Below are 25,018 nucleotides of genomic sequence, written 5' to 3'. Positions count from 1 at the left end.
ATCTCTCTTCTGCTCTGGCCTCAGCCCTTCTTGCAGCAGCTGTGTGTCCATCTGGGTCTCTGCACGCGGGGGTGAGAGATCTGGAGGGCAATCTTCAATCCATCTCCAGCCCCTCACTTGAAATTACTTCAGCTCTGCTTTGAGAGGGCTATAAAAATTGTCTATAGAATGAATGAATGTGTGTAAAGGTTACAAACTAAACAGCTAAATTAGTTGTGCTAGAGCCGGTCCCAAATTCTCCCAAGATAGGACTGTGCACGTCTCTTCCAAGTTCACAGTCAGCCATGTCACCCTGGTAACTTGAAATTGGCCAAGTGTATTAAGCATGATTTTTATTTTCTGTATATTGTGATGTTTGGCATTTAAAAAAAATCTTTCTGGATGGGGAGAGACTGCCCTCCCTGGGCCAACCAATTCTTAGAGATAGCAAGGGTTCATCGGGGAGCATGCCTTTGATGTGCAAACAAACCTACCGTGAGTCTGACCTCTTCCATCAGGCCTGTGCACCCCGGGAGGCAATATTCCTCCACTTTAAAGGGCCAGGTACCAGCAAACCAGAGCCTGCCACTACAGCCCAAAGCCTGCTGAAATTATTTGAGCTAGCCCGTCCTAAACTGTTTACTCTGCCTTGCCTTTCCCAAGGAAACCCCAAGAAAGGCCTCTGACCTAGGCTTTCCAGTGCCTCCTGACCAAAGCCTAGGGTCTTCCTGTGGTCCTGCATGGCCAGCCGTGCCTCCTGTTTCCAGGGAAACTGTAACATTAATCTTTTCCTTCAAGGGCATTGACCTCTTCATGTTGTCACTCAGTCACCTTTATAAATTAAAACCCAGGCATGGAGCACCAGGTCACTATTTATATCACAGAAACTGGCAAATGGTACAAATCAGAGCTCTCTGCCCCCCTCGACTTGCCCCACCCAGAGAGCTGGTATATCAGTGCACCTCTGTTGTGTGTGTGTGTGTGTTTGTGTGTAAACACCCTAACAGCAGGAATATTCCCTTTCCTGCTCATCTTTATAGCTCCAGTGCAGAGTAGACTGACACATAGAAGAACTCAATAAATGTTTGTTGAAGGAAGGCATGGATGAACCCACAAAATGCCCAAGATGAGGCGGAGACGGACATTAGCTAAAAGGTGGAAAATAAGTTAGGGGCTGAGATAGCGCCCAGAGGAAAAATTGTCTGTAATTCTAAGTAAAAGCCATCTGCCAAGGCAGAGGGCCAATGATCTTGAAATCTAGATGAGGAGGCCCCACAGACAGGCTCAGGTCCTGCCCTGGGTGAGAGTCTGGCAGCTGGACTTCTGGAAACATCCATCCCCACAGGTCAGCATCCCACAGGTCAGCATCCCCCAGCTAGAGGGAGCATGTTTGCAGACCACAGTAAGTTTGAAATTCCAGGAGGAGCTTTTTAGAGTCTGCTCTTGTGACAATGAGACCAGAAAAGCCCTTTCACTTTGGCTTGGGGCCCTCCACCCTTTGGCTATGCCACGTGGGCCAAAAGCTGAGGGAAACCCACCAACACTTTGCCTCCTGCTCCCTTTTATTTTGTCCCGAGGGGAGCAGAGGTGATGATGGGGTTTGACTTAGGCACAGGATAAATGACATTTAAGAGATGCTGAAAGGGTTCTGGACCCACGTCCAATGTGTGTGTGTGAGTTTCCCTACACATCCAAGCAATTCTGTGACACCATCTGGGTGTCCTATAATTCAACTCAATTCTGACTCCATGTACCCAGAGAGAGCATCAGAGCCCACAGGTTAAGGGCTCAGTCGTACGAGACTGCTGCCCACCCACTCCTTCAGATGCCCTTCAGGGCATCACCTGCATTTCTGACTGATCGGCTATAGATCTGAGGTTCCAACGACCCCCTCTTTGGGCTCAATTAATTTACTAGATTCTCATGGAACTCAGAGAAACATTTTACTTACTAGATTACTGGTTTATTATAAAAGGATATAACTCAGGAACAGCCAGATGGAAGAGATGCTTACATAGGGCAAGGTATGGGGAAAGGGCAAGGAGCTTCCATACCCTCTCCGAGCTTGCCATTCTCTCCAAATCTCCACATGTTCAGCAACCCAAAAGCTCTCCAAACCTCCTCCTTTTGGGTTTTTATGGAGGCTTCATTTCATAGGCATGATTGATTAAATCATTGGCCATTGGCAATTGATTCAATCTCCAGCGCGCCCCGCCCCCACCCCTGGAAATCAGGGGGTGGACTGAAAGTTCCAACCCTCTACTCATGGTTAGTTCTTCTGGCAACCAGCCCCAATCTTTAGGTGCTTTCCAAGTCACCGCATTATATAAACCCAGTTGTGGTGGAAAGGGGCTTGTGAATAACAAGACACCCATTTCACCTTTATGGCTCTGAAGCAATTTCAGAAACCGAAGACAAGAGACCAAATATTATAATAAAAGATACTTCTATCACTCAGGAAATTCCAAGAGTTTGCGAGCTGTGAGCCAGGAACTGTGGGTAAAGACCAAATATATATGAAAAATATACTTTGGTTACCTGAATGACCAAATATGTATTTCTTATCAATCACAAAATTGCAGATGCCATAAGCTCCTTCATTTTGTTCTTGATTGCTATGTAGCCCTGAGTCAAAACAGCTAGCTGAAAAAATTAGAAACCTTAGGGGCTGGCCTGGTGGTGTAGCAGTTAAGTTGGCGCGCTGTGCTTCGGTGGCTGGGGTTCACAGGTTCAGATCCCCGGTGTGCACCGATGCACTGCTTGTTGAGCCATCCTGTGGCAGCGTCCCACATAAAGCAGAGGAAGATGGGCACAGATGTTAGCCCAGGGCCAGTCTTCCTCAGCAAAAAGAAGAGGATTGGCATGGATGTTAGCTCAGGGCTGATCTTCCTCACACACACACACACACAAAATTAGAGACCTTAATTATGGATTTGGAAATTCAAGTACAACACAATTGATATGGGTCTCCCCTAGCCAAGTCCCAACCCTGGATCCTTCCCTCTGCTTAGTCCTTGAAAATCCCTCTCCTTGGCATTGAACATTGTTTCTTGAGCCCAGAGCTCTGGGGGCATAACACCCCACCCTATTGGAAGCTGATGTCACCTCTGATGAGCCTGAGTGCATAATTCTATCCATGGATGGTCTTCTCCTGGCCCCCTCCTCTCATAACTTCCCACCCTTGCCCCCCTCCCTCCATCCAGGGAGACCAGCTGTGTTAGGACCTCTGGCCGTGACTTGTTTCCAGCTTCCTCGAGTTCCCCTCTGGCCTTCTGCCAATTTCCTTCCACAATTTATATTCAAGCCTGTTGGAGGTAAAACAATCTGTATTGTTGAAGAAGGCAATGCTTTCCCACAAAAAGATTAAAATAAGATCTGGGAATTCCAAGGACGGACTGGGTGGGTGAGAGGATGGAGATAAGAACTTCAGACCAGCATAGAAGGAAGCATCTTGAGGACACAGTGACACTTAAGTATTGGAGGATAAGCTCTTTTTGGGGGTCAGCTCTGGGTTGCATGCAGCAACCAGGAAGGTCCCTTTAGAAGGAGGGTGGTCAGCGCGTGGGACCGATTTCAGTCTGAGGCCTCCCGTGGGCCCAGGTGAAGGCTCCTATTTGCCAAGGGAAACAGCTGTTTTTCTGGAGCAGGCTTTCAATGGGCTGGGATGGGCTTAGAGACGTCTCCAAGACATAGTACCTAAGTCCCATTTTGCAAGGAGTGTCTGACTTATGCCTATTTTGCAGGTGCCTATCATTGCCGGTGGCATGGGAGTTTGCTTCCTTCTCTTCCACCAGGGAAGCTGGTGCCCAACTGAAATGGGGTCTTCCGCCAGCAGTGAGGACCAGAGCCCGTGCTGTGTCTGACTGTGCGGCCTTGGGGCAGAGAGAGCTAACACGGCACCACTGGCGTGAGCCGGGTTTGACGGAAGTTTGCTCTTCAACAGAGCAGCCTCTGAGCTTTCAGCTGGGGAGTGGAAACTTGCCACAACACCACGTCTATGTAAGTCTCGATCACCTGCCTGGTGTGTGTGGGCTGCCAGCGTGTTCTCACTGCCTGCACGTGGGCACACGGGCCCCACTGTCAGCGTTTCAGCTGAGACCTTGGCAGACTCCAGAAGGTGCCACGCAGCAGCACGTGGGCATCTTAGGGTGTCCCTGTCTAGCCATATACAGCACATGAAGCAAAAGTGTTGGGTAGAGATGAAGGGCGTGACCAAACCGCAGTAGGGCTGGGGTCCCTGACCCAATGCCCGTCACTTGTTATCAGAAAGCTTGAGGTAGAGAGTGTGGGCAGCTCAAGACAAACTCATGGCCACCACTTGGGACACACCTCGTTAAGACCAGAGGGTGGGGTTTCTAAATGTTGCCAGGCACATCCTAAGCAAGGTGGGGTGCGAGGAGCTTCAGGGAGATGCTGGTTGTCTGCCTGAGCTCGGAGGGGAGGATCAGCATGGGCCACTTTAACTGTGTGCTTGGTGCCTGCTCCTTTTGGTCTTTATGACCTAGAGGGCGCTGTCGTTAGAATGCAGATACTTGCATGTATAATTTTACTAAAAATTTTACTAATTTTTACTAAAGTGTAATTTTACTAAAAACCTTACCCTATGCCTCCCCTGGCCGTTCAGGAGTGTGGAGTTGCGCAAACACACCACACTCTGGGCAGGAAGCCTACACACACACCACCTTCTTTTCAGGCTTCTCGTCCAGATATTTTGGGCCATGGACCAGGTTTAGAATGGAAATTGCCAACAGTTTTAGGATTTTCAAATGGTTCTTATGGTCAGAAGTTACTTGGGAAGCTTTAGGTGTGTCGTCTGCAAAGGGGAGAAGGTGCTCAAGCAGTGTTTGTAGAAAAGGTGGCTTCTCGTGCTTAAACGACATAGAAACTCTTACAAGTTAACTCCATACACTGCACGTGGGAACTGGAATTGCTCCAGCTATGTGGGAACATAATCCAGTTATGTCTAGAAAAATTTACATTACACACGGTTTTGTTTCACAAATTCTGCATGTGTAAATCTATTGCATAGAAATAAAAGTAACAGATTGCAAGCTTGTATGTACAAGGATGTTTATTGTTTGCAGTGGTGAAAAACGAAACAACCCGAAGGTCTATCAACAAGGAAATGATTAAATCAACCAGTGTCCATCTGTGCTGTGGAATATTACACAACTGTCTAAAAGGACAAGTTCGCTAACTAGCTGGCTGTTGAAGTGTAGAGAGGTTCGTGATGCAGTGGTAAGTTAGAGAGGCAAATTGCAGAAGAATAAATGTGATATGATTATTGTATCTTTTAAAAGGAGTACTCAAACAAAAACCTCTCCCTTATATATCTGACCACAGGGAAAGTATGGAGGCTACATCTCAGGAGGAAGGAGGGGGTGAGTTGGGGAAGGTAGAGGAGAGGCAAGAACACAAATATCACAGGAAAATGAAAAAAGCATAGAATAAAGTTAAGGAAAATTTAGAATATAAAAGCTCACCTATATTATTATTGCAAATATGTACATTTTTATATGCAAATGGGTAAGGACTAGGAGATTATAGGGTAAAGTAAAAACACAGATTTAATCAGATGTTGGGATCACGGGCAACGTTTTGTTTGGATTTCTGTTGTAGTTTTAATGTCACTTTTACAATAAACATATTTTAAAAAGTCAACACTCAGAAGGAACAAGAAAAGTGACGGTTGGTGAAATTATTCACATTTAAAATGACTCTACTAAGAATAAATCAGAAGCCCCTCATAATGTCTTGCACATAGCAGGCACTTGACCACCCTTTGCTAAAGTGAAAAACCAGACTCACAAAGCCTTGACTTGACCTCATAATTCATAAACATGAGCAAGGATGATCAAGCACAGACAGTTTCAATTAAAAGATTCATCAAAAAATGTTGCATTTGAATCACCATGTCCAAATTCACCTCCTGCCCCACTTAAATCTGGTTTCGGGAACTATTAACAAAATGAGAAAAGACAGCAATTATAGAAAATGTATTACATCATGGCCTAAGTGTTCTCAGCTAAGAAATGAAGTCATTTTGCTTACGTGGCTATGCGTGCCTCTGTAATTAAACTCAGGAGAGCCGGGACTTGAACTTGCAACATCAGCCTATAAGTACTTGTTCTTTCTGTGTTTATTGCTAGTGTTGTTATTTAGAAAAAAAAAATTGACATGCAGGAAATAACCTCTACGTGTTCTGTTCTTTTATCTTGCTTTCTGATCTAGAATTCAACAGGACTGTAAAAGCAGGTGAGTGCAGGGCTGATAACACAAAACCCAAAGCCGCCTCTGGCTTCCTCCCACGCTGTGCTGTATCAGCCCAGGGTGGTGTCTCCCGTGTACCCAGCAGAAGGCTGCTCCCCTGGGCTGCCCGCCCCCAAGTCCTCCACCCGCTTTCTATGTTAAAACCTTCCAAATGTATCCTTGTGAAGAACGCTGATAACAGTGGAGGCTCAGAACAAGAGGTACCGTTATCAACATTCATGTTCTAAAATACTTAGGATAAATTGTCTGACAATACACTTTGTTTTCCCTTACAGACTGTCTTTAAAGGAAAATTGATAATATTCATCAGCTGTTGTCTCCAAATATGGCTCAACAACTCCTGGGAGACTCTGAGGGTACCCTAAAGGGCCTGTGGGGGCATCTTAGAGCATTAGATTCATTATTTTAATTTAAATTGTATTCATATTTTGTAATATATATTTTAAACTATTATTAACTAATAATATCTTGTAATATATATTCTAACTAATAATGAGTAGATAAGTTGTGTATCTACTCTTGCTTATGGCATGGATGAATTCTGTATTGGGTCTCCCTGAAGATATAGTTTCTTTTCAATTTTTTTGGTGAGGAATTTTTTTTTGTAGTGATAAGTGGTTCACAGAAATGATGGCCCCTTGCCAAAGTGGGGGTAAGAGAACGGCTAGAGACTGTCGTGGAGTCCCTGTGTGAAGGGAGTATATTTGAAGATGCCCATAGGCATGTGCAGAAAAACATGCACATAGGGTTAGGGGAACATTAGAAAGCAAACATGTCATTTAAAAATATTTTCTTAAATACACGGACTATTTCAGAGATGGGAACAGCAAACATTTATCCTTCTTGTGAAAAAAATCTTTGTGCCACAGACACATCCCGCTGTAGATCTAGTCTGCTCTGGGAGCCAGCATGGCAATACTGCCTTACAAGATGATTTCTGGAACTTTGTCTAGCTTTATTTCTATGTTAGTTTAATTCTTTTATTATATCTTAGTTTAATTAGAGGAATTAAATGAAACCTCCATGTGACAACGTATTGAAATACATGGCCGTCAGCTCAGCTGTTTTCAGATTTCTAAAAGTGGAGTTTCCCCAGTTTCATTAGAGATATGTGTTTGGATTCGGGCCTTGCGTGCCATAGGGGATCACAGACGGCTCTGGGATTGCCCAGAGAGGAAAATCTGGGGTTAGACAAGCCAGGGTTAAATTCCGGCTTTGCTGCTTTTGAGCTGCTTTATCTCTCGGAGCCTCAGTTTACTCATCTATAAAACGGGAGTCACACCTACCTCTGAGAGTTGTTGGAAAGTACTGTGAAGTGCTTGGCACAGTCCCTGGTGCATTCTTTTACCTATTCACCAAACATTTACTGCATAATATGGTGTGCCAGACACTCCACCGGGCGCTGAGAATGCAGTGATGGACAAGCCACTGTGAGGACAAGCCTGGAGGGATGGATACACAAGCATTTATCAAATACAAACAAATACCAGAGTGAACACTTGGGCGCGCTGTTTGAAGCGCCGCAGCATCACTGCTCTTTGGTACCTTCAGAACAGGTGTGGATTGGGGCTGGGGAGAGAACTGGGATAACTGGCCTGGCTCAGCTCTGTGGCTGCCAGCCTGCCTGCAAGCTTATTTCACGATAAACCAAGTGAAAACCAGCAGGCAGAGCAACACAGGCTGGTCCACGGCGACCCGGAGTCCCGCTCCGCTGTCCAACCAGAAATCGCAGTGCTTGACGGAGCAGAGCTCCCGGATCAGCCGCCACAGGATCCGCTGGTGAAGCTTGTCGTCCTGCTTCTCTCGGGACAGCTCCTCCTGGTTCTCTGCCTGGGTAGCATTGATGCAGCTGATGACAAACTTCTCCTTGGTCACGTTGGCCTCGGAGCAGCCGTTGTAGTGGATCTCGTCAGGGAACTGCCAGTAGTTGGCCTCGTAGTACCTGTTGCCCTCGGCGCCGAAATCGATGTTGAGCTTTCGGCCCTGCCTGATGAAGGCCCCTGGGCGGATCTCCGCCGTGTGGGCCTCGGTGACCTTGGACGTACTCGGCAAGGCCTTCCGGTTCCATTTGATTCTGTGCTTTATGCCTCTCGCCTTGACAGGGGAGAGCTGGCTGAAGAGCAGGACACAGACAATGGCCAACCAGCATCCAGCCAGATGCTTCCTCATTGTGGCAGAATCTGCAACAGCAAAGGCCGGGGCAGTTAACTTCCCCAGCGGGGGTCCCGTCTCCCCTGCCCCTCTCTGTGTAGGGGATTGTAAGCAGGAATGGCATCCTTGCACCATTTACATTTTTCCAGAAGCCTAATTGTTTCCCATGCTTGGGCTGCACAGGGTTAAGTCAGCACCAAGTTTTTTGCTTTTGCCTGGAATTATATCCATTCAGGGCAGTGATCCTGGTTTTCTCAGACAGATAAGAAGCTGCAACTGGCAATTATAAAGCCTTTGAATATGCATGGGAAAATAAATGAGTAATGACTTAATACACATAGGTTTTCTTTGGTACTTTCAAATCAAGGGGTCCCTGGGAGGAAAACACAGTAGAAGAATTGGAAGCGGAGGGTTCTGGGCATAGGCTGTACTTTTGCTCTTCCCTCTTTGTTCTCTGTTGCTCTAAGCTGGACTGTCTCAGGCACATTCTGCTATCTGTTCTAAGAAAGTCGCTGGCTGCGGAGCGTAAAGGGCTTTATGGTAATGAGAGAGACAGAGGAGGATGGCGGGGGAGAGGAGACGGAAGTGCAGTCAGGGGGCCCCTGCTTCCCGCTAGGTTAAGGGGTCAAGATGTGTTGTAGGTATCCCTTCTAGTCTTACCCCTGGGGACAGCGTGACCCCACCTTCCTCCCTCAACCAGCTTCCTACTGCACACTTATTATGCATCAGCCCTGACATTGCCCAACAATTCTCACATGGGGGTGGGCACATTATTATCCCCATTTTCTAAAAGTTGTTCTGGGATTTAGAGAGGGCAAGTAATTTACCCAAGGCCGCACAATAGCGGGTGGCGGATTTGAATCCAGCTCTGCCTGTGCCCACTCGCTGTGCTTCATGCCCTTCTGGGCTGCAGGAGGGGCTGGTGCTCACATTTTGTGCTTTTGACTCACTGGGCATGAAGGGTAGCCCTGATGGCGCCTAAGCTGAGCAAAGAGCAGGGCCCGTGAGGAATTTCAGAGGACATGAGATGACGGGGAGGACGGGAGGGCCTGGGGGAGCACCGAGGGTCCTGGGTCAAGGTGGCCCAGGGCATCTGAAGGGCTGCTGATGACATCAGGGAATATCACCCCACACACATCCCCCCAATCCGGTAGTTTTGTCATCTGGCTCCTGAAACTACAATAGCTATTGTAGAAATCCACCTCCCAAGGTCAACCGTTCAGGGCATTCCAGCACCTGGACCTTTGTCCATGTGGCTCAGGGATTCAGGATGAGTTGCTATAGTGGAGCATGCTCAGGCTGTCTCCTAGATGAAGATTTACCGTGAGTCCATCAGTGCCAGGGCTGGAGGAGGTGGAGAAGGTAGCTCGCTTAGCCCCCGACACACCCTCCCTGCAGTATTCCTAAAAGTGATGAGTACGCCTCTGTTAAATTTTCGGCTCTGGAGTCACACTGGTCCTTATGTAGATAAAAGGCAAAACGCAACCTAAGTTCCATCCAGTCTCCTCTGGACACTCACAAGGAGGCCTCTGCTGACCTTTCTTTACTTGTAGGCATCGTCTGGCCTCTGCCCCAGGGTGGGCATGAGCCCCCAGTCTTCCGGAATCCCACTCCCCACTGCCCCCGATCACATGAGCTCAGACCAGCCTCCTCCAAAGAGATCCAAGTGTGAAGCAAACATTCATTAATCCCCTAAACGGGGGCCAGACCCCATGTCATCAGCCTATACTCCTTGGTAGGAGAAATCTTAAATAAGAATAATAGCTAAACTATGGGTGTGTCAAATTAAAACAATAACAGCATGGAGATTTTGAGAAAGAAATTAGTCTTCATAGGCAAGGGCTTAAAAGCAAAAGAAAATCCCCACCAGCCAACTCTAAAATAGCATTTTATTGTAGCCCCAAAACATAGACATGCAACACCAGTGATGCCCCAACATTCTCACATGGGTCCCCCAACTTGGGACACATACCAGGAAGTGTGATTAAAGAAATCACTGCACTGTTTGCAGTCTGATGAGAAATGTGCAACCCAGACCACAGAAATGGGATCCTCGGGCGAACTCTGACCCCCACGTACCTCGGGCTCTCTCTGGGAGTGTGCCTCTGGATCCACGGTCCACGCTGTCCTCCAGCACACCTTCTAAGCAGCCAGGCCTGCCCAGCTATGTAGGAGCTGCAGGGGGAGGTGCATTCCTGCTGCTCTCCAAATATGGCAGCCCTTCCCTCCCGGGCAGGACCAATCAGGGGTTCCCGGGCACTCCTTTGCCTTGAGAAGGATGGACCTTCTCATCACTTTTTGCTAATAAACACCACGTGAAGATCTTGCTGAAGTTCAGATGACTTAAAGTGTGCCTTTGAAATTTATTTAAAAAAATGTTAGCTTACTATTACTGGTTTATTATAAAGGATATAAATGAACAGCCAGGTGAAGAGGGATGTGGTGGGAGGTCTGGAGAGGTCCCAAGTGCAGGAGCTTCTGTCCTCGCGGCATTTGGGTGCACCACCATCCCCACATGTGGCTGTGTTCACCAACCCAGAAGCTCTCCAAACTCCTCGGTGCCAGGAACTGGGGACAAAAACCCAAATATTACAACAAAAGCTGCTCCTGTCACCCCCATCACTCAGGAAGTTACAAGGTTTTAGAAGCTCTGTGGCAGGAACTGGGGACAAAGATCAAATATATATTTCTTATTATATCACAAAGTCACAGCTGGACAGAGGGATGGATGCATCTGGCCCAAGAGTCGGGTTAGGGCTGTTTTTAAGATTGACATTTCAAGAGGTACTCTTTAGAATTAAAATTAGAAGTGATGGAAAGCAAATGCTTTCCCACCAGCATCTACAACAGAAGGTGGTTTAAACAATTCCTGCTGGGTATACATACTGGCCTGCACCTGGAGACCAGCCTCAGACAACAAAGGGGCCTTTGCTGGACATGCTGTGTGAGAAGGGTCGGCTCGGGAAGAGGGCGAGTGTTCGCTGGACCACGAGCCCGCAGCCGGGACCCAGAAGGACGGACCCAGAGGGAGTGTGGGGCCACGCTTGCATTGCGCAGGTGGGAAAGCAGGGCTAATGTTGGGTGGAAGGACAAATGAGAGGACCTGCCAGCACTTTGGCCTGCTCGGGGCCACGTGGGAATGTTTGAACCACTGAGTTAGTCCAAAGGCCAACGAATTGAACATCTACGGAAACCCGGGGGACAGAGACAGATGAAGACGAAATCAACACCGTTCCAAGACGGTGAGGGCTGAGAGTGGGTTTCCTCAGGGTGCACCCCTCACTACATGACGCCCCAGCATAGCGAGGAGGAGAGCCGGCGACTCAGTCACTCCTGGCCTGAGGGACTGTGCGTAGGTATTGGGTGACCATTGCCTATAATGAAGGCACTTGCCCAGGTGTCCCTGTCACGATCATTACTGCAATGCAAAATCAAAAGTGAATTCTGGAGGTGAGTGTGGAGAGAAAGTTGCCTCTCAATAGACTGTGATCTTTATCCTGAGTGTGAATCCATCCGCGTTCCCTAGATTCCTTCAAAGCCCTTTTGGGAACCAAATTAAGCAGTTGCTTCTGGGATGACCAGCAGATGGCGCCAGAAGAGTTTACAAAGACTACACCCTGGCCGTTGGGGAAACCCCGCCGCTAACGCTGCCCCTCCGGGGCTTCTATGCTGCAGTCGGATTTGGGGCCTCCGGTTGGCCGTTTCTTCCTCCTCTGCCTTTACTTTTAAAACTTATTTCAGTTTCCTGTTTTTTTTTAAAAAAAAACTTTTCCATTTTCTTGCTGTAGTCATAGGCTTTTTGTGTTTGTGAACACACACACAAAAACACTAGTAGTGCAAACTTAGTATAAACTATTAGCAAAATGCAGAAAAGAAAAGAAAAAAGATCTCTTACTGTTTCGCCTCCCAGAGACCAAGTGTCAGTACAATTTTGTTCAATATATAAATGCTTAGGGTCATAATGAGGGTTTGGGATATTTAGGATGGGAAAGGACTCAGAATCCTCTAGTCCAGCTCCTACTCATCGTGAGGTCATGGGGCCCAGAGAGGCCCAAGGTCACCCCCCCCACCCCCTGCCGCCCCCGTGGGCCCACTGGCCTGTTCTGAACTCTATGTACGGTTCCCCTGCCTGTCCCCATCCAGGCGATCACCTCCAGGCCCCCTCCAACCCTCTTCTTTCTGCTCCCTTTCTGAGCAGGGCTTTGCCTAGAAGGCGGTGGGAGGTTGGTTGACAGCTGATGAGGCTGCAGATTCCTCTTGTTGGGGAACAAAAGGCTGTTCTCAGAGGCACAGAGGAGTGTGGACTGAAAATGTTCGAGAAGGTGGGAGGCGCTCTGGAAGCTGCAAACAAGGCAGGAAAACATTAACCAGAGGCAGAGAGAGCAGAACTGCTCCAGTCCTGCCTGGCACCCAGCTCCCTGCCTGTGAAGACGAATGAACAGCCAAGGAAGTAGTGAGAGAACATCAGTCTCTTCAGATGAGCCGAGAGGGCAGGGCCGAGTGAATTGTGTCTTCTGGCATCGACAGTTATATCAGGAATATAATTGAACGTAGAACATCTTGGAGAAAACAGGGTGAATGAGACATTCCACTGGGCTGGGTGCTCCATGGTGCAACAGACTATGACGTATTTCTCTCCAATGTATGAACAACAGAAAATTATGTGGATTAAAAAAATAAAAGCAACAAGGAAAGGCTGAGTTCTAGAATGCATGAGTAGGTCATTATTATATCATTTCCTAGTTCGATTAGATCTTGGACCTTCGGAGAGCATTTATAAATAAATGCAGTGATCATTAAGATACAAGATGCCGTGCCGCACTAGCTGTACCCAGAAGAGTTAGTGTGAGAGAAATCACCCACTCTACCTTGGCTTCTTGGAGATTTATCAAGTGTCTATTATGTGCTTGGACCAAGGAAGGCAGAGCGTCAAGATGGATAACTCAGCTAAAGGAGCTCATGGCCGAATGGTAGAGAAGTAACTGAAATGTGTTCTGTGTAGCTGTCTAAATAGCCATACTCAGTGTTTTCTTTTTATTGAAGTCTACCGTAGACACAGAAAGCTGAACATATCCTGAGTGGACAGCATTATGTGTTTTTACAAACTGAACATGCCCATGTAGCCTGCACCCAGATTAGGAAACCAAACATGACAGCAGCCCCAAAGCCTCTTTGTGTCCCTGTCAGGTCACTACCCCCTCCCCTATACTGACCACTGTCCTGACTCCTTACACTGTAGATGTTTTGCCTCCTTTTGTACTTCATATAAATAGAATTATACAGAACATAATCTTTTGAGTCTGTCTTGCTCAAATTACGTCTGTGATATTCACCCACATTGTGAGTAGTTGTAGATTGCTCTTTCCACTGTGAGACACTTCCACAATCTACTCCTCCGTTCGCCCCCTGGTGGGTATTTGGGTGCTTTCTGGTTTGAGTTCTTACAAATAGTGCTCCCGAGAACATTCCTGCATGTGCCTGTTGGTGGACTTTTCTGTCAAATGTACATTCTGAGGGGTAGACTTGCTGGGTCATAGAATATGCCTACATTCAGCTTTTATATTCTTAGAATTTTGATTACGGCTTTGCGCAAATCTTAAACGCCACATTCCTCTATAGCTTGCACACTCTTCTCTTCCCAGGAACGATCAGAGGTCTCCATGTGTGGGATCCCATAGCACTTGACACATAACCAGATAGTCATCTGGGGCATCCCATTGCTGTTCATACACTCAGTTGTGCTCACAGAAGTTGAAGGACCGTGTTTCATTTGCGCCTGTTTGCCCCACACCTAGCATGGTGCCTAGAATGTAGATGCATCTAGATTCCTGTATGCCTTCTTTACCAGTGATCTAGCTGTGGACAGTCTTGTCAGAGCTGTACATGGAGCAAAGCTGCCACGGTGGGCCATGTGCCAGAGGGCAGGCTCAACACTCCAAATCGCAGCAGGTAGGGATAGGTAGAGGCAGCAAGAGGAAATTTAATAAATGCCACAGTCTTACAATTAGTTAAAAAAAAAAACAAAAACCCAGGGCTGCATGGTGAAGACCCGTCATGGCAGTAGTTGAAATTGCACAGCATACAGGTGTCTAGAAGTACGCTCACTGCTTGGAGAAGTGAAAGCTGCACTCATCGAAGGGTAATTTCCTCCGCAGTTCTCTGCCTTTCCCTGCTCAGACCGCAGTTGGTGTTTGGAGCTGGGCTGTGGGATTGATTCAGGGCAGGGAGGTGAGACAGAGTATGCAGGGGTGGGAGGGAGGTGAGTAGGGGAGGGGAGGTGAGGAATCTTCTGGTGGCTTATCAGGAACCACCAAGGCAGTTACTCATCTTGGCCATCACCGAGTATTCATGTTCTTGGAAAAGGGTGTTTATAAGGGAGAAGATAGAGAGCCACTGAAGACTTAGAGCTGGGGTAACAGGATGAAGGCTGTGTTTTAAGTTGATCCGGAAAGGAGTGGCCTGCAAAAAGGCAGAAACTCCAACCTGAGAAGGCCAGCCTGGGCCACCGTGTTTCAGTTCCTCATTCAGCCTCCCACCACTTTTCTCATTGTCTCTGATGTTTTTTTAAAGCACAATTAACCTGATAATTTGATCTGTGGTTTGTCTTTTCTCCCTAATACGCAGGAAAATGTCCAAAAGGAGAAAGGCCTCCCCCAGGGCGGGGTTACCTGGAACAGGTAAGAGGGGCCAGCTATTGTGTCAGAGCAGTGAGACCTTTGTCACCCATGGTGGCTTTCATTCTCAGGGGAGGCCCTGGGGATGCTGCAAAGAGAGCAGGCGTGAACCAGAGACCCAGGTTCTCATCCCCACCCTGCCGTTCTCTGCCTCCAGTGACTTCAGTTATCATCGGTCAGAGGAAAGCACAGCCTTCCCTATCATGGGAGCCGCCCTCCGTCTCACACGATAAATGGTATATTTACTCGACATCTGTGGGGGAGGCAGAAGTTCACACTGAGAATCAGTTTTCACGTCTGTGCAAGAAGTCTCATGCCCTCCACCACCACTGTTAGGGCTTATCGGATGATGCTTAGGACTGTTGGAATCACAGAATGCAATACAAACCCTTCCCCCCAAATAGTATAAAGGTAGTCAGCTAAGGTAAAAGCTGCTTTGAGCACACGGGCATGTGTTAACACGTTAATTGTTGGCCTGCCAGAAATACTAATGAAGAGTTTACCGTTGTGAAGGCAACTAGCAGAGGCCGAAGAGGTTCCTGCCAGAGCCTGGGTCTGTGGTGGCCTTCAGCCAGGAGAGATCGGAGCCCCACCAAGACGGGTCACATTCGGTGGGGAAAGCAGAGGTCAAGCCGCAGAGCCAACAAACTGGAAAATGCAGAGAGAGGTTACTTCTTGGTATTGATGGCTGCAGGCACGAGATCTGGCAGCAGATGGGAATGGGGAACCCAACATTTTAAAGAAATGCTTTCATAGAAGTATAAGATACAGACAGAAAAGTGCACATTCGGTAAGTGTGTGTTTCAATAAATTTTCACAAACTGAACATCCTTATGTAACCAGCAGAACATTCCAAACTCTCATGCTCCCCTGCCACCCACAGGGTACCCACTGTCCCGAGTTCTAATGCCCGGGCTAGTTTCACCCACCTTTATTTATTTATTTTTTTTGTAAGGAAGATCAGCCCCGAGCTAACATCTGTTGCCAATCCTCCTCTTTTTGCTGAGGAAGATATGCCCTGGGCTAACATCCATGCCCATCTTCCTCTACTTTATATATGGGACACCTGCCACAGCATGGCTTGATAAGCAGTGTGTAGGTCCATACCCGGGATCAGATCCTGCGAATCCTGGGCCACCGAAGCAGAGTGTGCGAACTCAACCACTATGCCACCAGGCCGGCCCCTCATCTGCTTTTTGTATTTTATACAAATGGAATTATGCACCATGTGCTCTTCTGTGGCTGGCTTCTTTTGCTCACCATTATGTTTGTGAGATTCATCAACATGGTTGCCTAGAGATGTTATTTTTCAGTTCTCATTCCTGAATGATATATGCTTGTATAAATAGACAACGATTTATTTATCTCTTCACCTTTTGATGGACATTAGGGTTATTCCCCGTGTGGGGCTATTATGAAAGCAGTTGCTATGAAAATTCTTATATACAACTCTTGGTGAACATCAGCTCTCATTTCCGTTGGGCAAATTCTCAGGAGTGGAAATCCTGGGTCATTGGATGGGTGTCTGCTCAGCTTTAGTAGAAACTGCTAAACAGTTTTGCAAAGTTGTTCAGTTGACTTAGATTCCGCTGTGTATGAGAGCTCCAGTGTTCCCCAGGTAGCAGCCAGCCCTTCTGTATTGGAGACCTCTTTTCATTTTTAAATAAATCATAACAATAGTTTGGTAAGTTATAGTAGAGCTAAGAACAAAGTATAAAGGTTAGGGGAAATTAGGCCTAAGGACTTATGATGAGTTTGAATACACCTTTTAAATTTAGGCTTGGGGAAATGATGGTAGCAAGCTGTGATTGCTAATATTTGTGATCCATGAAACAGCACGTTGGCTCCGTGTGTATGATAGCATGTACCGGGCAAGGGTTATAGAGTGTAGAGGAGGTGGCGATCATTGTGGTGGCAGTCTGCAGAGATGACTGCCTGGGAGGAAGGTGATGAGGCCAGTTCTTGGAGGGAAGTGAGGATGGGCAGGGGGTAGTGTCCTATTACAGGTGCATCAGTGGAGGGCTGGCTCGCCACTGAGAGAGCTGTGGGGAGGAAGCTGTGGGCAGACAGTTGACATCTTTGGTGTTCTGGTAGATTTCTTTCACAACCGTTTCTGCCCTGCAAGGTTTTGCATCTGACTGAGATTTGTGGTCCAGAGGAAGGGCTAACACTGCTCCGTGCATTCTCTTTCCAGCCCTGGATAATGGTCACCGCGGGGGAACCATCCTTTTGGCATAGATATGTCTCTCCTGGCAGTTCACATCCACCTCCACCTCCACCACGGATGTCCTTGATTTCAAGGGTTGACCGGGGCCTCTCGCTCCCTCACTTTAGCTGCCATGTGGACACATTTTGGATTTTCCAATTGGATACGAATCAATGCCCCTCTTCTACCTTCTCTGAAGTGACATGGAGGTGTGAGATGACACAGGGAAGGAGGATCAGGTGTAAACGCAGGAGGGAAAACCAATTGGAAGGAAAGCCAATGGAAGGAAAGCCAAAACATCACATGGGTGATTCAGATGGGACTTCCGGTTCTTAAAGGATCCAGCAAAGACTCTGAACAGGGCGAGCAGGTCAAGGTGAGTAAGACAGGGAGGTAATGTGGGCAGTTAAGATGCTAAGGCACAGATGAAGGCCTCTGTTTCTCAAGGCCTGGCATTCACACCGCCCAGTCTTGCCAAAGACTTACCTGCAGCGTGAAAGGGCGTGTCCTTACTCATCTGTGTCACTTCCTCACGAGGTGGAGAAGGAACAGGTGGGCCACCTCCACCCGGCAGATTGAGAAACTGGGAGAAATGCCACCTTTGGGGAAAAGGGTCAAGTTTCCACTAGGTGGATGAAAGGTGTTGAAATAGTCTGTATAAGGAGTAATTCATAATCTAGTAGAAAAGGCAGTCACTAGACTCGTCACAAAAACTGGTGCATGAAGCAACTTCCCAGGTCCCTCATTCATTCATTCATTCATTTGTCAAAGATCCATAGCTTTTCTTGAGGAAACTTTGGTATTTAATGCTGAGAATAAAGGGTTTTGCGTTTCTGTCACATATGGGTAACAGGTCTATTCACCTGGTAATCATTCCATCAGCTCTTGATACCAGCAGGGCTTCTAGTATAACATATTGCGAGAGGGGAAGCAGGTTTTAAACTCAGCCACTCCATGGTTAAATATTTCTGTGCTCACCTTTTTCGAGGCCAAGAATGTCATACTACATTTTTCAGCTTTTGTTGATTTAGGCTTTGATTCTGTGGCCAGAAAAGGCTTTGGGCCAAGTGTTTATAAACACAGTGGACCCAAGGCTTATTAGTGCTTCCGTACAGACTGTTTTCTGGAACACCTATGAGAAAAACAAGTGGGCTGAAATATTCTTATAACAGATTAAATCTCAAGCAAATGCATAGACCTCCTCCTACCCTTTCATCACTCCTATTCTTAGGTAGGTAAGAAAAAAAAAAACAGCTTCCTCGAGATATAATTCACAAATCATGAGATTCACCATTTCAAAGTGTACAATTCAGTGATATTTAGCACATTCACAAAGTTGTTCATTGATCACCATGATCTGATTCTAGAATATTTTTGAAACCCCATACCCATTAACAGTCACTTCTCAATCCTCCACCTCTCTCCAATCCCTGGCAACACTAATTTACTTTCGGTCTCTATGGAGTTGCCTATTCTGGATATTTCACATAAAGGGAATCACACACTATCCTTTTGTGTCTGGCTTCTTCCACTTAGCATCATGTTTTCAAAGTTCATCCATGTTGCAGCAGGGATCAGAACTTCATTCAGCTTTTTTATGGCTGAATAATATTTTATGGTCTACACCCTTTGCCCTGGAGGACATAAATGCTCTCCCATTTGATATTGTGGTTTTATTATTACAAACTAGGAGATGCTGAATAAAACAATGTTTCTGTTGTCCCATTACTCTTCAGGTGAGTATGTCAAAAGTAAGATGGTGGTTTTCACTGGGCATTTTTCCATAACTTGGCTGGACAGAGCCAAACAGCTCATCCTGGTTTATTCATTGAGTTCATCTCCTGGCAGGTTCTGGGGAATGTGGCAGCCAAAGATGGTGGAAATCAGATGTGCAGCAGAGCCACAAATGGGCCTCTTCCATGGGTAGCAGTGAAAAATCTTGCTCCTAGAATTCTCAAAGCTAAGAATGGTCTCTGAGAGACTTTATGAGGGGAATCTGGGCTTGAGTGAGCATATAATCATTCATTCATTCATTCATTCTTTTCTTCATTCATCAAAAGCCCAGAGATGTTTCTTAAGTAAACATTAGCCCTGCCTGATGGCCCTAATTGGAGGTGGGAAACCCTCCTTCTGGGCTGGGCTGGTCCAGAACAATAGCTTCGATGTCTGCATGATGCCACGGAAATAACGAACCCACAGGATGTCAGTTGCCTCCTGGAAGACAGTGTAGGGAAGAAGGTCTTCAGATTGGTTGGAGAGAAGAGGTCTCTTTGGGAGGGCTGGAATAAAAGGAGATTCAGAGACATGTAGGAAAAAGGGGGAAATATGGCATTGGCTAGAAAAATAAAATACAGTCCCCTTCCTCATTGGGTTCTCTGGTCTGTGAGTCTTAACAATGGGCAAGACTACCTGGCACACAACTGGGAGGGCCTGGAATCTATGGGATTCTCCTTGCACATTGGTACTGGGGCCTTGGGTAGGTGAACTGGGGCCATAAAGAAACCTGAGTGGACACATTCCATGTGTGGGTGCCACCGCGAGCAGGGTGATGGGCATGCCTAGCACTCGGAATTTGGCAGCGTGAGGGAATAAGATCTGACCGGCTTTCTAGAGCACCCAGTGAATTACAGCTAGCACTCAGTTTTATGTTAAATAACTCATAATGAGCATAACTCTAAGCCAGCTGTGTTTGCAGTGTATTTGGGTGTGGGAGGAATGTTATCTGGCTTAGAGTTTTAGATCTTCACAAGTATGAGCCAAACTAAACAAATTTGGTTGATCGTGAAACTCTTCACTTTGTGCCACCCATGGGGGCATGGTGGCTGGATTTCAGGGGCTGTATCCAGAATGGAAGCATTTCTGTTTGCTCTGCAATGAACAGTATGAAGTAGGCACCCTTGGCAATCCTAAGTGGAGTGGTGGGCAGTGGCCCAGTCTGTTGAGGGCACAGAGTGAGGCAGACAATGGTATTTTCATTATGAGAAGCCTAGGGGAGTGTGTGAGTATGGGGTCCTCACAAGGCCCTCACAGTTCTGGGAATGCCTTTGAACTGTGTTGAGAGTGACACTCACACACTGCTGTGACGTTTCCAGAAAGATGGTCTTATGGGCTGAACTGTGTCCCCACAAAATTCATATGTTGAAGTCCCCAATACCTCAAAGTGACTGTATTTGGAGATATGGCCTTTAAAGAGTTAATTTAAAGTTAAGTTAAAATGAGGCCATTAGGGTGGGCCCTAATCCAATATGATGAGTGGTGTCCTTATGAAAAGAGATTAGGAGAGAGAGACACACACAGAGGGAAGACCGCGTGAGGACACAGGGAGAAGACGGCCATGTACAAGTCAAGGAGAGAGGCCTCAGAAGAAACCAACCCTGCTGGCACCTTGATCTTGGACTTGCAGCCTCCAGACGGTGAGAAAATAAGTTCCTGTTGTTTAAGCACCCCAGTCTGTGGTGTTTTGTTATGGCAGCCTTAGCAAACTAATAGAGATGATAAAATCATTAAGGAAGGCAGTGAAAATGGGATCCTGTGAGGTTTTCTGAAGTGACTGCGTTAAGTAAGGGTGCCAAGGGATGGAGTTACCGAAAACAGTATCTTTGTCCAATACAAGGATTAAGATATTTACTTTGTTTTTATTTGTTCATTTGTTGTTTGTTTTTAGAGAGGGAGGGAGGAAAGGGGAAGATTTGCCAGGACAGTTAGGGAGAAGAGGCCCCCCATGTCCAAGCACCCTGGTGGCCTCCAGCCTGGGGACTCCAGTGGGAGGAGACCCATCCTCTAGGGTTCTAGGGGATTCTGGTTTGATAGGAGCGGGCCATCACCTGTGAACAACCCTTGGGCCCTGGCTGAAGGTCACCTCTGAAATCATGCACGGGGGGGCGTGTATGGGACAGCAAGAGATGGAGAGTCTTGTCCGGGGTAGGTGGCATTTTAGGCTTAGCTTGCTTTTTGGATTGCTGACCCCTCTTCTAGGTACCACTTGGAGTCGGCTGAGCCCCCTGAAGCTGGAGCCCTGCAGGAGACCAGGGGGCGCCATTCACAGAGGCCAGGAGTTGAGCACAGTGCCACAGGCCTGGGACCTCTGAGCCAAACCCTTCAATATCAGCACAAACCAAAGGCAAAGAGTTTCCACAATGTACTTCAGGGAACATACTATCTGTGTGACCTTGGACAAGTGACAGAATGTCTCTGGGTATCAGGTTCCTAAAATGGGGATCTTATGAAGATCAGATAAGGCCACATATGCCAAGTGCTGGGCACGGAGCCTGGCACGTGATACACCCTCAAAAACTGAACTCAAATCTGAGAAAATGCTACACACAAGGTCCCTGAAGGCACACTGGCCAGGCGGGTGCATGCCATGAGAAGAATTAAAAACAATAGTTACTGATCTCTTTCTTACTAGAAAAGCAATATTTGGTCACTGTAAATTTTCTGGAGAATATAAAAACAATACAGAGGAAAATAAAAATCAACTGTTACTCACCACCCAGCAAAAAAAGCCTATATGTTTCTGTTATTTTTTTTCTGTGTATTTCTATATTTTATTTCTTTGCTTTATAAAAAATGGATACACTACCCTTATAGGTTCATACTCTGATTTTCACTTAAAATGATATTATACATACTTTCTCGTGTAAGGAACAATTCTTCGAAAGCATGATTTTTAGTTGCAGTGTAGTATTCCATTGCATGGAAGCACTATAATTTAAAAAAATTTCTAAATTCTGGCTCACTATAATTTTTTTAATCAAATTGGTGGACCATCAGTGGCTCTAAGGGTCAGATCTTAGAAGCAAGTGTTGGCAGATTCCCTGGTGGAAGCAAAAAGACTGTTGTCGTTTGACTGGTGGGATCCTACAAATTTGAGCAGATTACAAGAAATTTCTGCAGCACCAGCCACTTTCTAGAGGCTCATCAAAAAGGTGCTTGGGAAGCCTGGGGGACCAGTTAGATGTGGGGACCTGGGAAGAAGGTGAGGAGCAGCTGCCCAGGGTGGTGAATTGCTAGCAGGCACCAGCGTGAGGTCTACTGCTTCTCTGCCTGGAGGCCCCTCGGAAGGGAGTGAGCCAGAACCGAACACGACCTGTCCTGGCCTCTCTGAGAACTTGAAAACACTTTCCTGAAAACACTTTTGTGAAGTTTGTAAAAACTAATGACTTTATGGGCCGGCCCCGTGGCTTAGAGGTTAAGTGCGCGCGCTCCACTACTGGCAGCCTGGGTTCAGAACCCCGGGTGCGCACCGATGCACCGCTTCTCCAGCCATGCTGAGGCCACGTCCCACATACAGCAACTAGAAGGCTGTGCAACTGTGACATACAACTATCTACTGGGGCTTTGGGGGAAAAAAAAAAGGAGGAGGATTGGCAATAGATGTTAGCTCAGAGCCGGTCTTCCTCAGCAAAAAGAGGAGGATTAGCATGGATGTTAGCTCAGGGCTGATCTTCCTCACAAAAAAAAAAAAAAAAAAACCCTAATGACTTTATTGCAAAATCCTTCACTGCTTTCTCCTGGCAGCTTTAGGGCAGGACTGTCTCTAACATATGCAGGCCCTGGAGGAAGAGTCCAAAGGGAGGCCTCCAGCCTGTGGCCACCCTCTGCTCCCCAACCTGAATCCAGCCAGCACCTTGTGGGGGCCTTGCATTCACGGGCATGGACACCCAGGCCCACGTATCCAGGCTCTGAGCACCCCTTCCCCAGACAGCCACCCCTCGGCTACCTCTAGGCCATTGAGGTATGTCCACCTGTGGTCCACCTGTGGAAGGTCGGACAGATACGAGGCCTGTACGGGCCCTGGAAGGTGGCTCGGGGCCATTTGGGCAGAGAATTCCGACATCCTCAGTACCTGGAATGAGTTCTAGGAAGAGGGGGACAGTGGGCTCTGCGTGGAGGCCTAGAAGGGGCCCCTTTAAAGCACGCAGTGAGGGCAGGGGCCCCAGTGCCTGGGTCTGAGGGCTATGTGGAGAAGCCAGCGTCTCAGGCCAAGGAAGTAGCATGGCCTGGGGGTGACAGGGCCTCAGAGGCCTAACTCCCTGCCCCACTTGGCCTTGTCTTGGGCAATTCCTACAGAACAAGTAAGTCTGTTGTAAGTTTAAGGAATGTAGGGGCCCTGGGGTGAAGATGTTGCAGCAGGAGGGTTTGAAACTTCCTCAGAGAGAGTTCCCCCAGGCAGACAACTAACTCTGCTTGGCTCTGAGGTGAGCTCCTAGCCAGCCTCACCACTGCCTGCAGGTTGGTTCTGTTGACTGGCCCAGGCAGGGGGATTGTGCTCTGAGAGCAGGAGAGGCAGCATTCAGGGCGAAATCAAGAGAAGGTGAAGACTCCCCACCCGCTACTCCCCCAACCCCGAGGCTCCCGAGCCCTCAGTACATCCCCAAAGTCTTGGCCAGGGTTAGCAGAGATGACTTGGGCCTCTAGGTCCTTGTTTCTTCGAGTGTGGTCCTCAGACCAGCAGCATTGCATCACCTGGGAGCTTGGAGAAATGCAGAATCTTTGAGCCCACCTCAGACTTGTGGTCTCAGAACCTGCATTTTGACAAGGTAACATTCTGGGTTTAGCTGAAGCGTTCACTACGGGTGGCCTCAGGACTCAGCTGGGCTTCCCGCTTCTCAGACAGCAGGAGTCAATCACCTCCTTACTCCGCCATTGCCATTCATCCCTAGAGCTCCCAGCTCTCCCCTCCTTCAGGGGAGAGTTCCCAGGCTATTTCCTAGGCAGGTGCTTGGTCTCCTGGAGAGCTCTGGGAGTATTTCAGGGCTGGGTAGGCTTCTCTTTCTTTCACATCTTCCTGGAGCACAGTGGAGCTCCACGTGTAATCTCCAGACCACCAGCAGCAGCAGCACCTGGGAATTTGTTAGGAATGCAGATTCTTAGGTCCCACCCCAGCACTCTGGAATCAGAAACTCTGGGGTGGGGCCCAGCAACCTGTGTTGAACAAACCTCCAGGGGTTCTCACGCAGACTCAAGTGTGAGAACCATGAGGGCCTTGTTCCAGCGAGGCCCACGGAGCCAGCACAGCACCGAGGAGCTTGTGAGAAACGTTCTTAAATCTTGGCCTCACCCCAGGTCTGTGAGTCGGAACATGCAGATTGGTGAGCGCACTCGAGTTTGAGGAGCCCTGCTCCAGGGCAAGAAAGGAGCGCTGGCTCTCAAGGAAGGGACAGGTGTACAGAAGCAGGGGTGAAGCACGGGGCCCGCGTGTGTGCAATGGAAGGTGTGGCTTCCTGGAGAACAGAGGTTGGGCAAAGGACGGAAATGTAAGGTTAATACAGGACGAGCTAAATCCTGGGGGAGGAGTTTCGAAAAGCCAGAGAGGAACTAACCTGTCCCGGGTGCAAATGAAATCACAGAATGCTGAGGTCAGTCATGCTTATGTAAGGTCCAATCTGTGCCTGGGGAAGCTCAGGTTCTGGCCGAGATTAAGGCTCCCACTAGGGTGGGAAGCAGTACACACCCCAATTTCCCTCTGAAGGCAGAGGACACTTTTTTGGTCTCAGCATCAGGGAGGGAGAACGGAAAACAAGGTGGCACCTGACACTTCTCCAGAACTGTCTGTGAGGGTTAGTTACTTTATGTCAGTCATTTTAAATTGATTTTTAATTTTTTAGTAAAAATTCCTTTAGCACAACTCACAGGAGTTGGAAGTAAAAGGAAGAAAATATAGGGCCCTGGGGCTGGCCCGGTGCCTTAGCGGTTAAGTGTGCACGCTCTGCTGCTGGTGGCCTGGGTTCGGACC

The 25,018-nt window shown here is 47.6% G+C and overlaps 1 protein-coding gene across 1 annotated transcript; it reads right to left on the bottom strand.

The window, feature by feature from the left end:
• Positions 1-5,032: 5,032 nt before the first annotated feature.
• On the bottom strand, positions 5,033-10,533 carry PRND (prion like protein doppel). The gene is made up of 2 exons (XM_058563148.1): positions 10,480-10,533; positions 5,033-8,429 (listed from the first exon to the last, which is right to left on the bottom strand). The coding sequence occupies exon 2, from the start codon at positions 8,416-8,418 to the stop codon at positions 7,882-7,884; it is 537 nt and encodes a 178-aa protein (XP_058419131.1). The 5' UTR covers positions 8,419-8,429; positions 10,480-10,533; the 3' UTR covers positions 5,033-7,881.
• Positions 10,534-25,018: the final 14,485 nt, after the last annotated feature.

The sequence above is a fragment of the Diceros bicornis genome, chromosome 19 (genome assembly GCF_020826845.1).
Source record: "Diceros bicornis minor isolate mBicDic1 chromosome 19, mDicBic1.mat.cur, whole genome shotgun sequence".
NCBI lineage: Eukaryota > Metazoa > Chordata > Mammalia > Perissodactyla > Rhinocerotidae > Diceros > Diceros bicornis.
The sequence above is the reverse complement of the archived record's forward strand: the minus strand, read 5'-3'. Positions and strand labels throughout refer to the sequence as shown.